Raw genomic sequence first — 17,415 nt, forward strand, 5'->3', positions numbered from 1 at the left:
ACCGGTTCTGGCCCGCCCTCTGCTACCTGCTCGCCCATCTCTACAGACTCTTCTCTTCTCCTCTCTATTGAAATCCCATGTAGCTCACTCTTCTTTCCCCTTATTCTTATATAGCTGAGTGTTTTCGACTGGTGGCTCAGTCTGCAGCCACCTGTTCACACTGGTTCCTCGCGCGTGGATTTTTCTATCCTGAAGATGGAGGCGACACGTCCCTCCGAAACGCCGGTTTACCCAGCGCCACATCCCATAAGGCGACATTCTTCACAGTCACCGCTGTGAAAACCTCAAGTTTTACAAAAACTTCTCACTTGTCAGTGGGGCACTAAATAACTTGCATGTTAATTCTTGATAATTCGTTGTTACGCTAACACGAAATTGTATAATTTAAGAGATTTTGCTCGCCGTTGCTTTCAGTTTGTGTATGTACAGGTGTATGATTGTGTTTCTAATTTTATCGTTTTCTACGAAAGTTACCTGGAAACCGAAAGGCCAGTGGATAAGATAAAGGTCTACGTAGTCCAGTCCCAAATTGCTCAGAGACTTCTTGCATGTGTCAACTACAACGCCTGGGCGGTGGTGTGTGTTCCATAGCTGTAACACATGGCACAAGACAAGTTTTGAGAAGCTGTTCACATCTAAAAGAGTCCATATATTTCTTTGTTTGTTAATGCAGCTGAAGAATATATGAACTAAGCACGTGTTCTATTACCATCTCTCTGAAATCAGATACAAACAACGCAGTTAGTTAATCAAAGTAAAATTTGTCAAAATCCGTCCGGTCTCGTGAGAACAGGCAAATGGATGTGGAGAAAATAATAGGTCTACAGGACGCTCGATATTCAGTTGTCCACCTCTGAATATCTATTGCGAGCAAACTAACAGCAACAGCGAAAGTCAGTTTGTTACATAGTATTAGTTGACACTTCAAGATTTGACGACAATTTAAAAGTATGCATATCGCTGCAGGCTTCCATGAAGATGATGTCTTATTTTGATGTGGAAAAGACGAGTTCTGTGATATTCTTTCAACTAAATCGTTCAGTAAGTTTTGTTCAACTTTCGTTCCGTACGAATTACGGTAAAGATGCACCAACAAGAAAATCAGTTTACAAGTGACACGCTTCGTTTGCTGAAACCGTTCTCATTTGAGGTGAGAAGAAAATGGAGGGAAGACTTCGTCGATCGAATTAGCACGGCGTTTCTTCTTAAGCCTCAGAAACCGACAAGGCGTTCAGGCATTCTAAAGTAAGTTTTGTGGACTCACTCCAAGATGAGATGTTATATATGTAATGCAAATAATTAGATGCCATGTTAGAGCAGAATGCCGATCACAGTGGCCGCGCGGTCTAAGGCATGAACCGTTTTCGCCCGCACGAACACGTTCGAATCCTACTCAAGGCATGGATGTCTGTGTGTGTTTATTCTGTGAGTAGGTAGCGGCCTTGCGACGGGCTGATGAGCCGTGCAAGGCATCTTAAGCAGGGTCCAGACTTGTTGCGTAACCCCGTATCGTATCAGTGTGGACGGTACCCCGTATCATCCTTCCGTTGGAAAATGATACGCAACGGGCTGTTCGCTCGCTTGGCGGTCTTCTCCCGTCGCATCAAAGGGACTACTCGGGTTGCAGTGGTGCCAGTCTGGACGTGTAGGCGGCTGCATCGCGCTTTGTTTATCAGCTCCAGACAGTTGGAGTGTAGTCATCACCAGTGTGCGTTCTTCTGTTTGTGATTCTCTGTTTATATACTCTGAATGGAGTGGAGTGGAGATACGCAACAAGTCTGGACGCAAAATTTTGTCGCGTTGCATCGGACGATACGCAACGGAGATACGATACAAGGATACGCAACAAGTCTGGACCCGGCTTTACTGTCTGCGTATGGATTAAGAAATTAAAAAAAACGTCAAGGTTCACAAGGGCTCTACAGCCATAGATAGATGGGTAGGTAGGTAGGTAGATCAAAGCAGAATGACTGTGAAAGTAATCTCGAGTTCAGACGATATGTCGGATTGCCATGAATTTTTTAAAACTAAATGGAAAATAAAAACGTAACATTGTAAGTGTGAAACGGACTCCAAATTGCGAATGAAGCGAAAGAATGATTCATTGTGTTTCTTGATTGGATGAGAAGGTAAATATTTAATATTTATTTAGTTTAGTATACTAACCCTGTCGCGTAGCATTTTTTATTCATGGTGCCACAAAGGAAGGTGTTTTAACTTCCCCCATGATGCAAAATATTTTAAATAGCCCTATCTTTGCGTATATTTAATAAAATATAGGGTTCCTTAAGTCTTACGGGATTGTTTCAGTCTTGAAATCTTACCTTCGTAGTGACAAACACATCCTCCCTCTTGATGACGCCTTCAGCAATCTTGGCTCTGATAGCCGCTCCCACCTCGCTCTCATTCATGTAGAACAGTGCAGTGTCGAAATGTCTGTACCCCGCGTCTATGGCATCTTTGACTACTTGCTCCATCTCTCCGGGGTTGGCCTGTTGATAGAACATACATATGTTCCTGATGATCTACCTAGTTTAATATCGACTTATCTGCCATCGCTCAAGCAGTTAGTCGCCGGTTTTTCACCGCGAAGGCCTGATTTCAGTCCCAGAGCAGTCACTGTAGGATTTTTAATGGACGGAGTGGAACTGGGGCAGGTTTTCTCCGAATACTTCTGTCTTCATCTTACAATTATCGCTCTGCCAGTGCTCCATTCTGCTTTCGTTAATCGGAGCTGATAAAATAGGCCTATCTGTGGCTGTAGTACAAGGCACTCAGTCCCAACTCATCCCAATACTACTACTACTACTACTACTACTACTACTACTAATAATAATAATAATAAGCTAAATGTAAAATTTCCCGTTTATTTAATTAAGCATTACACTTTGAAGACATATGGGGGAGTGGAGATATACCTTCACCATTCTTGTCATGGACACTATATGAATGTGAGCAATCAACTTTACGTCCTGACCGTTTTAACCCCTGGGATTAATCTCCGGTACCATTGGTTAGGGGGGGCACGCGGTAGCTTAGTGGTTGAGACACTATGCTACAAGACGGAAGGTCGCGGGTTCAAGTCCCGCTGAGGTCATTGGATTTTTTCAGTTGACGTAATCCTTCCAGCCGCACTATGGCTCTGGGGTCGACTCAGCCTCCAACAGAAATGAGTACCGGGAATCTTCCAGAGGGTAAAGGGCGGCCGGCGCGTAAGTCTGACAACCTTACCGCCATTTTGAACCGATTGTATAGATAATATGGGACTCTCAAGGTCTCGCAACCCTATGGGCCTTCACAGCCTGTTACAGGGATAGCTTTACTTTACTTTTTTACCTATTGGTTAGGAGGCTGGGTTGGTCCTAGAACCATTCTGTTGGTCGCTGTGAAAGAAGAAATCTTTTTTGTCTGTCGGGGATCGAATTCCGACCGTCCAACCCGTAGTCAGTTAGTACGTTGACTGAGCTATCCTGGTTCCTAATATTGAAAATAAGTTGATAATATGAGTGAAGACAAGGAAGGAACTTTTAGAGAGACTAGCAAAAGGCGAATGTGAAGTTAATCATGGAATTAAGAACCTACAAGGAAAAAAACAATAGATATATCAAGATGACGCTGGAAAGAGGATGTTGCGCAGTTGGAATCTGTTGAACATCCAGTTTATGAAGTTCCTTCAGCAGCGCCGCATATTACGACGCACGGTGAAACTTGGAAACCAGTGGAAATCAGTAAGAACAGAACTGGCGTTGAGAATATTACTTGAGACTGCTCATTCTGTTGATATCTTCAGCTGTGGGACATTGCTGGCCGTCCGCCTGCATAGTATTGTTTAGACTACTCGCTTGACAGTTACGTGTATGTCAGAGAACGTGCTGCTGAAACACCGCCCGACGTTTTGTCACACAGGCGGTGCCGGTTATTTTAATAATACTTATTATATAGAGAGATATAAAGACGAGAAACGCCGAGAATGGAGAGAACTCTAGCGAAACTTTGTGGAACTGTTAACAAAATGTTTACCAATTAATTTTCTGTATTCACTCGGTCAAGTAGCCGAGCCCTTCTTGAGAAGCTGCCAATTGTGCAGCTACTCAAGAACTTCCCAACATTTTATGGAACCCGAAGGTTCATTACCGTGTTCACAAGAGCTCTCCACTGGTCCTTATTCTGAGCCAGATCGATCCATACCATCCAATCTTATCTCTCTAAGATCCATTTTATCCCAAGTACGAAATCTCATATCCATTTTCATTTCGCTTACATCGTTTATCTAAAAAAATCCGCCCAGATCCGAGACTTCTTGAAATTTTTCGTAACAAACTTATTTTTGTTTACGGTGAGGAGTTGTTAGTCCCACCCCCAACACCCCCCTCACCTCAAACTGGAGGCCCACCCCTTGTCGGCTGTCCGCGACTGTTTATTAAATATATTCGCAGCTACCCTCCCTATCTGCAGGCCGTCTCCTCCATCCGCAATCTGAGGACGTGCCATGCTGTGGTGACAAGGGACCCACATAACATGGAATTTTTCTGTGTTATTGTATTCAAATAGTTACCATATCTTTATCATCGTTATCATCATAAATCGTCATTATTCCTGTTCGGCCTACCATATTACAGCATCTGAATATGAACATGGTCACAGTGACTGCTGGGTCTAGGGCGTGTACTTTCTTCTACAACTCGAAAACTGGGATCACGTATTTGAATCTCACTCGGCCATGGACGCACACGTTCTTTCTGAGTTTGTATTGTATTTTGTACAAGTAGATACAAACCTAACTACTGGCCGATCTCCTGTCTAAGAAATCACATAAAGTGCCTGTAAACAAGATTCCGAAACCCGAAAGACAGGAGGCCTTGGTTTTCGCAAAAAGGAAAGGAAGGACTTGAGTAAGTACTTACTGTGTAAGTGCCGAATCCAATGACTGGAAACTCATAACCGTTGTTTAGCTTGACAGTTGGTGCCATGGTCTTGACAGTTAAAACTGCTCTTCTCTTCAGCGTAAATTTTTCTGGGCGTGTTGCTTTGAAAAACGCGACTGTGCGTGTGGTATCACAATATATACTGCCGAATGACAAAGCAACATTTAATCAAGCTGGTGATATCGATTATCAGATTATCAGTAAGTGTCTGTTACTTAAATTATTGTGTAATCTCAGGCTTAAATAAGCGCCTAAGTGACGTATAAGGCATGCTCTTCATACTCAGATAATCCTCAGTCGCAATTAAGTTAATAAAGTGGATAGACCAGAACTTCATTTCATCAGACTGTGGACTTGTCATCTAAGTTTCGAGGAAGCTAGAATAGTACTCGAAACGAGAGATCTGCTTTAAATGACCGCCTCTCTGGTCTAGGGGTCAGAGTTCATGGCTACAGATCCAGAGGTCATGGCTGCGATTCCCGGTGTTACCAGATTTTCTGAGAAGTAGTGGGTCTGGAACGGGGTCCACTCAGCCTCGTGAGGATAATCGAGGAGTTACTTGAGTGGAAAAGTAGCGGCTCCGGTCTAGAAAGCCGAGATTAACGGCCGTGGGGATTCGTTACGCTGGCCACGCGACAACCTCTATCCGCTAAGTTGGCAGTAACTTTGCCTACAACCGGCGGATGCTCTATCGGTATAGTCCGCTTGCTGACTCAAGCCACAGAGTTTGTTTGTTTTGATCTGCTTTTAAATTTAAGCCGCTATTGTAGCCCATGATCAGGCCGTGTTTGTTACAAAATTAATTTCTGAAAGAATTCGTAATCGTCGGTTTTCTTCCAATACTTGTTCAGCCATAGCTTTTGAAACCGATATTTAAAATACCTTACATGAGCGCGAAGCTTGCTATTTCGCATTAAGGTGAGCGTTCTCGATTATGACCAGGGCCCGGATTTTGATGACATGTCATCCTTTTTTCCTTGTATCCTATGCGATGCTCTCAAATATATAAATCTCGGATATGAGCTGCTGCTTACAGAAATGTAAATTTTATAGGTAATTTTTTGTCATTTTTTGACATTTTTAGGTTTAAGATAATTTTTTCATTTTGGGGGTAATTTTTGTAAAATTTTTGGGCTTTTAAGGGTATTTCTTGTCATTTTGGCCATTTAGGGAATTTTTCTTCATATGTTTTCTGAAATGTGAATAACATGGAAGCGAAGTTCTCTTTTCTCCTTTAGGTCATTTTTCTGGATTTTTTTCGGTCATTTTATAGGTCATTTTTTAAACATTTTCAGGTCATCAAAATCCGGGCTCTGATTATGACTCTGTGATTGCCACGGTATAAATATTCACAGCCAAGAAAATGTTAAAATCTCATGTCATAGTTCAGTGAATTTGAGAACAAATCGCCGAGGTGAATATATGAACGTAAAATTAAGAAAGAGCCGTTCACGGTAGCCGAGCGGTCTAAGGCGTGTACTGTCTTCGATCACTTGGAAACCGGGATCGTGGGGTCGAATCCCACTCAGGGCATGGATGTTTAGTTTGTTTGTGTGCGTTTTTCTGTGTTTGTGTACAGGTAGATGCTTTGCGACCAGCTGATCACCCTCCCAAGGATTCCTACCGAATGTGTAAGATTTAGAAAAAAAAAAAGAAAGTGAACGGAGGAGTTCATGGATGTAGGACTAGGCCCACTGGGGCTTTAATGCCAATGAAAAAAATTAAGAAAGTGCGAGGAGAAATGAGAAAACTGCCTAATTACAGGCTTCTTAATTTTGTCTCTTTCCTAGGTGTTATTAGGGTGATCACATGAGGGACGATTGAATGAAGAGAGCATGTAGCATGCAAGGAAGAAATGTGATGTGCATGAGGAATAAAATATGAAAAAGGGGCATAATTTAAAAAATTTAAATTTAAAATTTAAAATAACCTCTCCATTTGGGATTCTAGCTGAGTACCTCCCTGAATATGAGACATGAGGCATGAGACATGAGAAATGAGACATGAGACATGAGACATCATGGCCACACTGAATTACCCTACGGACAAACCATTAAGAATTTTCGCCATCATGAAATATGTACATTAAAATAAAACGAGGCTTTCGACTTCATACATGTAATTCCTCAGATTTTTGTTTCATAGAGCTCTAGAATGCACGGACTATGACGAAACGAATATCGGGACATTCGCACGTCCCATTCGAAATGCGTTGATGTAGGAATATGCAATAGACAGTGTCCACTGGTTAGTGTGTAGTAATGTCTTCATAGTGTCTGCTGGTAAATCTGTAATCCGGTTTATTTCAATACAGGAATCTTTGTACGTCTCCACAGAATGTCATTCACATTGGAAAAGAATGATATTAACATTACATATGACACAGGTCTGAAACTGATAAGATTTTCTTGGGGTATTAGTCACGACAGTCGGTTAGAAATTGCAGACGTTTCGTGGACCACCATCAGGGTCTGAGCTTCTCACGGCTGTGGTTATTGAGAGTTATATCTTCTGGGATATAACGCCGTATAATCCTTTAAAGGTCAATTGAGTTTTCAGAGGAATATGTCGCTTCCGAAACGTCGATAGACTTGCAAGCGCTACACGATGTTTGTTATATATTTGAAGATAAAACTCATAAAGAGGTATTTTTTTCTAAAATGAATGAACTAGTTGGTTTTTATGATGGACACGTAATGGGTGAATATGTTATGAATTTTTTAAAGAAAATCTATTTAAATGAACTTCACGCTTCACAGGATCAAACTTGTGACTACCAATTATAGATAGTAATAACTAAGATGAGTTCAATTTTCTGGGATTTAAGGTCATGAAGTCCTGTAGAAGTTCACTGACGTTTCAGAGGGACATGCTGCATATGGTTTCAGGGTTGAAGATTAAGTTAGAAAAGTAACCATCATGGAAATTCAACCTGAAGATGAAGCAAGCATGTTCCTCTGAAACGTCGGCCAACTTCTAACGGAGTACACTGCCTTACAGCCCAAGAGATAGCAGTCTTCATAGACACAAATGTGATTTCCTAAAATACAACAACAGTAAATAACAATTTCAAAGTAAACTTGTTCCATATCTCATTTATATGCTTGTACGTTATATACATTTTATCACAGTTTTTATTAACTTCAAAGTCACCAAAATAGGTCACAATAATTGAATTAACACTTGAAAATATATTTCTTGGGAAATTAAACCAAATTATTAATCTTCCAGGAACATTAGTACCATGTAAGACGGAATATTCTTTTAGAAATATTGTACTGAGAATTACATTTTTCGCCTGAGTGCTGGAGTGTTCCTTCTAGGAGAAAGAAAAGCTAATGTACTCTGTTGATTCTCCGTGTTTTGTTACACTATTTCTACTTACTTCGTAGGTTTCTCTTACTTGGAAGTTACAGATTTCAGAATGTGCTTTGTTCTAATTTATCTTTACACTTCAATTGATTCCCTAACTTCAAACCCAGTTCCAGAAAATTTATATTGATGGACGCAGTACACTTCAGTACTCATGCGACAATTCATAACATTAACCTGAGTTAGGATAAAGTTGGATGATTGTAGATACTGTTCAGGAAAGTACAGCATGAGTGACGAATTCGGATCCATGTTGCCGGATCAGAATTCAAGGCTGAATGGATAGTGCTTGTGGTCACTCAACCTAGAATTAAAGAAGGAACATATTTCGTTTTTATGAGATACGACTCCTTTGCAGCATAAAAACATTGATGTAAAAACAGAACGCAGGACTCAAACCATTCCTCTATACGGTGAAATTCTTTCGTAAAATTTTGTACAGATGGAAAGAGGATTTTAGGTTTCATGGCGCTGTCTATGAAGAGTGCTATCTTCTGGAATCTAACACCGTGTAGTCTGTTGCAAGTTCACCGATGTTTCGGAGGAACGTATTATTTTCATCCGTGGGTCAATTAGAAAGCCAAGTTGTGCTTACTGTCCAGTTTTTGTAAGTTGTCTAGTTTACTTTTCGACACAGAAGAAGGAGAAAACACGTAAAAAGATAAAATTGTCCCTGTGCTTAATTAATTAAACACTACGCCATGAAGACATATGGGGGAGTGGATCTATATATCCACATTCTCTTGACCTTTGGAGGTGAGTGGTCAGTTTCACGCCCCGACCGCTTTACCCCAGGTGAAAGAGCGCCCCCGTGCCCATTGAATATGAGTTTGGGTGGACCCTAGAGCCGGTCTGAACGACATGGAGAAGTGAAAATTCTTTTTCCTACCGGAACTCGAACTCCGACCCCTCGGCCGTCTAACCAGTAGCCGGTCGCTATACCGACTGAGCTATCCCGGAGACAACACGTTCCTCTGAAATACCGATAAACTAACAGACTACATGCTGTCACGTCCAAGAAAATAGTATTCATCAGGAATATGTAAATTTCATGCCTATCAATACATGCGTTAGCAAAGGTGCTCCGGTATTCAATAATCTGCAGGGTCATTAGGAAAATGTAACTTTTATATTGCTATTATTGTGTACCAGTTTTGTTAGAAATTAGTCTTTAATAATTTTATATATGAGCGTATTTGTAAAGCCTAACGCGCACTTGACACGCCACTGAATCCATTAGGCTTGTGTTCAGGTAAAACTAAACTTAATAAAAGTTACGAATTTCGAAGTTGTTTTCTTTTCACTTTCAAAATAGACTTTTAATTTTTGTGTGTCTCTTGATATGTTGAATACTATATTCCTTAAAATTTAAATTGATCTCAGTCAAATTTCATTGAAAAATAATTAAATAGGCCAACACTTGAGACACTTTAACAAAACAATATGGATACTTTAAGGTATATGTGGATTATTGATATTTAGCAAAAAAAATATTAAGGTTATATTCCTGTAACTATCACCGGCGAAGCTCATTTTGTATACTACCTTCTGCCATATAAAACCGTGTAGTCCGTTGAAAGTCTACCGACGTTTCGAGAGAATATATCGCCTCCATCCTCATGAATGGAGAGTAAGCAAATAAGAAACCAATATGATACAGGCAGCAAACGGTTGACTTTCACCGTACTACATGTCGTTATATCATAGAAGAGAGAAATCTTCATAACCTTCATTTAAGAACCACAAATTGTAGGTATACATTATTTCGTACAATTTAAAATGTAATGCGCTTACTCCGTTTTAATGCATATCCTGGTGTTCGTGTTTATAGCATCAATTTCTGCCACTTCTTCCGGTGTCAATTCGAACTTCAGTGCATCAAAATTTTCTTGTAGGCGATTTTTATTGGATGATTTCGGAATTGGCACCACACCATGCTGAATCTGTAAAAATAAATTGTATTATTTTTTGTGAGTAATCTGATATGCCACACCTTTTTTGCCAATAAATAGGCTTTAATTTCTTACATCTTATGTGATTACAGATGCTTTAATTCAATGTAAAAGACAAATCCATCTTCATATGTAATTAAGTACCACACCATGAGGATGTATGGAAAATTAAGCTATAGTTTCATTCATTCCTAAATTCTGTACTAGATAGAAGAGAGTAGTCAGGTTCACGCTCCGTTAACTTTATCCTGGGGGAAACAGCTTTACTTGCTTCTTGTACAGGAAGTTTGCCCTGACGGCAAAGAGAAGTATTCCTACTTCTTCTGTTCTTAATTGAACTCCGATTGTTCACGAAGCATTTAAAATGCTTTTCAGATATCTGACTTATACCCTTGTGACAATATTGTGTTAATTTCTTAATGAACACACATGGCACGTGTTATCATTAAGGAAGTACTTATTATAAAATGATTTGGCAACACCGTCCAGTGTGACTCAGTATATATTTATAAAGTGCCTTTACATGTTTTGGTGAGTTGTGACCATCTTTCGAAAGGCAATAAAAAATGCGAAGAACTACTATTACATAGGTCGTGATATATGCTTAAACTTTTGTATAACAATTTTAATTATTAAGTTAAAAGGCGTTTAAATTAATAATATATTATTAATGTTCTTAGTATTTAAAATGTTGAAGTGCTGAGGTTTGTATCTCCGTGCATCTTCTGCCAGAACGGGAGATTTGGGTGTTATTTGCCGCCCTCTGAGGTCCTGGCATCGTTGTCCCCCCTTCTTTATATGCTTCCTTAAGGATCTGTGTCTTTGTCAAGTTGTTTCTCCTTTCGTTTTGTATTGAGACAAATAACACCCCAATCTCCCATTTTGACAGACGAGGCACATGGAGACAAACCTCAGCGTTTCAACATTTTAAATATTAAAATTTTAATAACATATTTTTAACGTAAAACACTTTTTAACTTAATTAAAATGTTATACAAATTTTAAGCATATGTATTACGTTCTATCCGATAGTAGATGGTCACAACTGACCGAAACAAGTAAAGGCACTATATAAATATATACTGAGTCACACTAGACGGTTTTGACAAATCATTTCATAATAATTAACTAGAGTGACGGACCAGAATGAATAAAGTTAAACATAACGAAGTACTTACTTAGCTATGCATTCGACTAATTGTCTTGACTCACCAGATATCTAAGTATAATCTGGGCAGGTGTTTTGCCACGTTTCTCTGCCAGTTCCTTTATCTTGGCGTCTTTGAGTGGAGCAGGGGCGTCTGGTATGGTCAGAGCAATACTCGCTGGTCCCCCAAATGGGCTGTAACCTGTCACCACGAGTCCCTCTTTCTTGCAGAAGTCAATTAGTTTGGTCTGGTTCAAGTACGGGTGACACTCTACCTGCAGGCGTGTTCAACACAGGTGTGGAGGTCCTGCAATTAATCAGCTATACACGTCTAATTTATATTACTGCATATTTCAGACTAACTGACCATCGTCGGGCTGATTTTACATTTATAGTCCAGTAAGGTTGAAATATGTAGTGAAATAAATTAAACGTATATAATTGATTAACTGTTCATTACGTTGTGTTGAAGGAACCTCCACAGTTATTAAGATACACAACATGACGCTGCAATATAATATCACGTGGTCAAAGCAGTTGTGACACACTGCAAAGGAAATAAAGTTGACGTTGAGAAGATTAGTTGCAGTAGCTATAAGTTCCAACTTCTTTAACGTTCAGTTAATTACCGTTTTGTGAGAGAACATTTACGAATTTTGTTTAATTCTCAGATTAATTTTTATAACGGAGGTATTGTGTGCGTTCTTGAAGGCACAAATCAAATCCTTTCGAGATAATATTTTTGAGTGCAGAATAATGGTAAGATAGGCTATGAAAAGAAGATTGGATGTGTGATTTGAATTTACAGTGAGACAGTTATAAATCCGTTGCCAGGATACGAATAGTGAAGACTGAGAAACCTAGTGCGTGTGTAGCGGTGAACTGTAAAGTGTGTAGATGAGCGATAGCGCTGTAGTGCCTATAGTTCCGAGTACTGCGTATAAAATGTCAATAAATTAAAGTATCGAATCCAGAACCCATCTATAAGTCACGGACAAAATCTCCCCTATTCATGACAATATTATTTATACAACTTTTCACTTATACGTTTAATAAACCGTACGTCTTCCAACGCTGTTTGAGAGTGAATTCAAAGCCTGATAACCTATAGGCATGAGATCCGTTTGACACGAAATCTCCCTGCTTCTATTTACGTCAAATTATGAGATACATATATATATATATATATACCTGGTTGACGACGGGTTTGATTGTAGCAATATCCAGTCCCCGCTGTATCTGTTGACTGTTGAAGTTAGACAAGCCAATACTCTTCGTGAGGCCCTGTTTAACACATTCCTCCATCTCTTTCCACGTGTCCACGTAGTCCACATCGCTGTAGATGATATTGCCCGAGGAATCTTTTGGTAAAAATACGTCCCCTTCCTGAAAACACGTGATATTTAAAGACTTGAGTGTTAATATAATTAAAGAATTTAATCTGTGTGCCAAGAGCTGTAATGAAAGCCATGGCTTACATGATTGAATACAGAAAAAAGAAATATTTTCGTATTGACAACGAAATTTTTCCTTGGAACTACAGCCTCAGTGGGTCTAGGCCTACCTCCATGAACTTCTCCGTTCACTGACAATGAATTACTTTTGGATATTCGGATTATTTGGGCTCGGCTGTGTCCAGTATACATATTTTAACATCTAAGCCACAGCTATCAGTACACATAAAACCTGCTTTAACACTTAAATCTTTGCTTTTTCCAGCAGATTTTGTTTATGGTTGTAACAAAAGGTAAAGCTATCTTTGTAACAGGTAGTGAGGGCTCTTAGTGTTGTGAGGTGACGAGGCTCCCACATTTTCTTGACAGTCGGCTCACAAATGGCGATAAGGTTCTCAGCCTTAGGCGCCAGCTGCCCTTTACCCCGCAAGAAGAGTCCTGGTATTCATTTCTATTAAAGGCTGAGTCGACCACAGGGCCATAGTGCGGCTGGAAGGATTAGGTAAATTGAAAATTCCACATAATCGGGACTGGAACCCGCGACCTTCAGGCTTGTAGCATAGTGCCTGAACCAACTACGCTACCGCGTGCACCTGTGGCTGTAATAAGTTTCTCAAAATAAACTGCGATCAGTTCCTTAGACACAGTTAACCTGCTGCTGTTTCTAATGGGCATTCAGTGTGTTCTCTACGAAGTATGAACTGAATTTTTTAGAACATTCAGAATGATTTCAGGCATGAAATGGCTGATACACTTTTAAACTTGCATGAATTAAGATCGATTAAATGGAAAAAGTGTCACACAAGAAATCTTTAAAATAACTTTTATTAATAGAATAATTTGCCCTAAATATGCACACTTGCACATGTAACTTCTGCAGGTTGTGATGTCGCAAGGAAACAAATTATAAATAATTAGTATTATTTATAACTTTTTGTTTGAGCATTATGCTACAATCCGGAATATCGTGGGTTCGAGTCCAGATGAAGTGGATATTTACAATTTACCTAAACCTTCCAGCCGCACTATGGTCCTGGCGTCGACTAAGCCTCTAACAGAAATGTGTGCCAGGAATCTTCCTGGGGGTAAGGGTGGCCGGCGCGTAAGGCTGACAATCTTACCACCATTTTTGAGCCGACTATCCAGAGAAAATATGGGAGCCTCGACGTCTCAAAACCCTATGGGCCTCAATGGCATGTTACAAGGATAAGTTTACCTTCATTTATTATTTGCCTATAATGAACCAATGCACCTGAACCAAATTCGACATTGCTTAGTATGAATCAATAACTTCTTTAATACTTTTACTTACCTTCCGACCTTGCAAACATGGGCCCAATTGCTCTATGCCTACGCATTTTATCGTCATTTATTCCCAGATGACGATTATTTAATAAACCTGGAATTTATCGTAAGCTTATTTAATAGTTATGAGACTCGTCTTGCAGAGGCAGATTGGTTTTCACTTCCTTTGTCTGACTGGTGTGCAGAACTTTCAGGTTTCATCTGTTTGGTCTTATGCATTCATCAGTAGATCAGTCGGTAGCAGTCAATATGTTATACAGCATGTTCAGAAACGTTCAGACGTAACGACGTGTAATACTATTTGCCTACCTTGAACGCATGAGGCCAGTGAATGAGGTAAAGGTTGACGTAGTCGAGCCCGAGGTCGGAGAGGGTCCTCTTGCAAGTTGGTACCACCATGTGAGGGGCATGGTACGTGTTCCACAGCTGAAACACCGCAGGTTTCAAAGCTGTACTTGCTGTGTGAATAATGCATCATCACTATGTACAGCAAGTTTCCACTTTATTTTTATGTGTAATTTATTTACTGATGCTGTCAGTAGGCCAGATTTTATAGAACCGAAAGTAGAATGATTAGTTCATAATTAGCTGAAAAAATATGGGAGGTTTAATATGAGGCACTTTCAAAGCATTTGCCCGGATGGGCCGAGGCACAACAGGAATTACCTCAGTGAGAATATCTTATTTCCGGGTGTTACATTTTGGAAAACAGTAATATTTCTAATATTCAAAATCGAAAGTGATAAAAATGTTACGACAGGAAGTACCTTGCTGGTAACAAAGATATCTTCTCTCTTTATGACACCTTCAGCGATCTTCGCTCTGATGCCGGCTCCCACTTCCTTCTCGTTTTCGTAAAACTTGGCGCAGTCAATATGGCGGTATCCAATGTCGATAGCATCTTTAACAATCTGCTCAGCTTCTCCTGGGTTTGACTGTTACACAAAATAACATATTGTTTTTAAGACTCACACAGATACTCATTACGAATGAACGGTGAGAAGTGTTAGGTTGCAACCCTGTGTAATTCAGAGAAAACTAGACTCTTCGAAGAAACATATCGCCTCCATCTTTAGGTTCAAAACCCAGCAAGAAACCAGCAGAAATAGGCGGCGCACTTGGCTTAGTCTTCGACGCTGAAAATGGAAGTGACATTTTCCTCCGAAACTTTGGATTCTCTCCGAACGTCGTTACAAACTAGAAGACACACTCTTAATTTTCTTTCACGTTTCAGTACTGTGCCTTCGAGGAAAAGCGAAACTGCTGTGTTGATCTAATCACTGATGTTAGATTCCTATTTATGTGAGTTTATGTGGCGGCATATTCTTGAACAGAACATCATTTCAAACGGACTCCTCGTGGTTTCTGGAACTCTGGCATCTAGGCTAAGAAGAAACAGTGGCTGTGCGCCCTATGACCTTAACAATCTTCGCCCGCTTGGACACTGGAGTCGAGGGTTGGAATCCCATTCGAGGCATGGGTGTCTGTGTGCGTTTATTCTGTGTTTGTGTTGTTCTGCTTGTAGGTAGCGGCCTTGCGAGGGGCTGATCCCCCGTCCAAAAAGTCCTACCGACTGTGTATAGGATTAAGAAAATGAAAAACTACCAAGTTCCAAAGGGTTAGAGATCCATATAGAGAGATTCCCCGAGTTGAATTCCTAAAAAGGAAAATATTTACTGAAAACTTCATACATCCACCTTTGAGGATAGAACTCAATTATTGTGTTTATATGGTGCACCGTGGTTTCCTCGTAAGTTATATCGCTTTACGGTGTTCGGAATTGCCCTGTGCTTAATTAAGCACATCACTGTTAACTTACGGAGAGAATAAAAGTAGAGGTTACACATTAATAAACTCAGCAACAGAATGAGGTGAACTGTCAGCTTTGCTCTTCGGGAAACTATTTTATAGGAGACTGGGTGGTCCCAGAAACCAGTCTGGGCAAATTGGCGGAGAAAACCCCCCTTTTCCGTCATAGAAACAGAAGTCAGTCACTAAAACTATGTTGTCCCGGGCTTTCACTTTTTTAAGTCACCTGTATTATTATCATCATCATCATCAGTAATCTGTCAGGCGACAGGTCCACAGTCTCTTCCAAAACAGTTTCTCCACTTAATGCGATCTTCTGTTTTTGGAAAGAGACTATCCAGGAAAAGTGATAATGTGGTAGTTTTTCCATTTGCTTTCCACATCGCAGTACAACAGCCGTTCAAACCACTCTGGTCACGCCTGTTGCTATACGAACTTGAACCATCTCGAGCATCATTTGCTCTGTGCTTCAAGTCGCTGCTGATGACGCTGCTTCCGACATCAGTTTTTGGTGTCTCTCTTCGTCTGATGCCTACCCTTTGACCTGTCCAGCAAGGGAGGCCCTGCCCGTAGCTACGCTACCGCTGGTATAGCTCTCAGGGTCCTTGGCATACTCAAACCCCCTCACCACGATAAGGTGGAGACACCAAGGAGGGGGGTATTATTATAACGAATGCTAATTAAAGTCTGAGGACGTCGAAGTTAACGCCCAGCTCATAATTATTCAGGGCTGTTACGCTGAGTATGCAACTTACAGAGCTATAGAAATTGTTGTGGACCCAGACCCTTATCTCAAGTGTCTTGTCTTTAAGATTATATTTATCTTCCAGATAAGACTGATTCTTGCGTCCCTGTTTATTTTCAGTATACGTATCTAAAATTGCGAAGTCATTCTGAATCGAAATTAATTTGTTTAGTACTTGAACGATTGTCTGGTTCATGATAAGGGCTAGTGATGGGCTCTTGTGAACACGGTAATGAACTTTCGGCTTACATAATACATTAGGAAAGTATCGAGTAGTTAAACGACTATTCACTACTGAAGTAGGACTCGGCTTCTTAGAGACATCATCTGAACGAAAATGTCCGAGGGTATACTCGTATATATATATATAAACATGATGTGTCTCTGCTTAATTAATTATACACTAACCCATGAAGACGTATGGGGAAGTGGATATATAGATTCATGTATTCGGCACCATTTGGAAGTGAGTGGTCAATTTCACGCCTCAGCCGCGATAATCCCGAAGATAGAGCCCCTGGTACCCATTGGATAGGAGGCTGGGTAGGGCCCAGAACTGGTCTGCACGAAGTGGAAAGAAAAAATCTTTCCCCTACTGGGACNAATCTGAAAAAAAATCCAATGACCTCATCTGGACTTGAATCCGCGAACTTCCGGCTTGTAGCTAGCTCCTAAACCACTACGTTACCGTGTGCCCCCCCCCCCC

At 40.4% G+C, this 17,415-nt stretch overlaps 2 protein-coding genes across 4 annotated transcripts in view; both read right to left on the reverse strand.

The window, feature by feature from the left end:
- The window catches only part of LOC111869422 (aldo-keto reductase family 1 member B1), a 10,745-nt gene extending 5,692 nt beyond the window's left edge, over window positions 1–5,053 (reverse strand). Inside the window, exons 1-3 of one of the 2 annotated variants that reach the window (XM_023860940.2) lie at window positions 4,905–5,053; window positions 2,325–2,492; window positions 475–591 (exon numbers count right to left, since the gene is read on the reverse strand). In XM_023860940.2, the coding sequence (XP_023716708.1) occupies window positions 475–591; window positions 2,325–2,492; window positions 4,905–4,970 (351 nt within the window). In that variant the 5' untranslated portion in view covers window positions 4,971–5,053. Of the gene's footprint in view, window positions 1–474; window positions 592–2,324; window positions 2,493–3,759; window positions 3,869–4,904 lie in introns of those variants that run through there. The other variant, XM_023860941.2, reaches the window with a different exon arrangement.
- A 2,947-nt stretch (window positions 5,054–8,000) lies between these two features.
- LOC111869420 (aldo-keto reductase family 1 member B1) overlaps window positions 8,001–17,415 on the reverse strand; it is a 10,313-nt gene continuing 898 nt past the window's right edge. Inside the window, exons 2-7 of one of the 2 annotated variants that reach the window (XM_033753418.1) lie at window positions 14,923–15,090; window positions 14,465–14,581; window positions 12,627–12,782; window positions 11,462–11,671; window positions 10,092–10,240; window positions 8,001–8,601 (exon numbers count right to left, since the gene is read on the reverse strand). In XM_033753418.1, coding sequence (XP_033609309.1) covers window positions 8,559–8,601; window positions 10,092–10,240; window positions 11,462–11,671; window positions 12,627–12,782; window positions 14,465–14,581; window positions 14,923–15,090 — 843 coding nt within the window. In that variant the 3' untranslated portion in view covers window positions 8,001–8,558. Of the gene's footprint in view, window positions 8,602–10,091; window positions 10,241–11,461; window positions 11,672–12,587; window positions 12,783–14,464; window positions 14,582–14,922; window positions 15,091–17,415 lie in introns of both variants that reach the window. The other variant, XM_023860938.2, reaches the window with a different exon arrangement.

Source organism: Cryptotermes secundus, unplaced genomic scaffold (assembly GCF_002891405.2).
Source record: "Cryptotermes secundus unplaced genomic scaffold, Csec_1.0 scaffold813, whole genome shotgun sequence".
In the NCBI taxonomy this organism is placed as follows: domain Eukaryota; kingdom Metazoa; phylum Arthropoda; class Insecta; order Blattodea; family Kalotermitidae; genus Cryptotermes; species Cryptotermes secundus.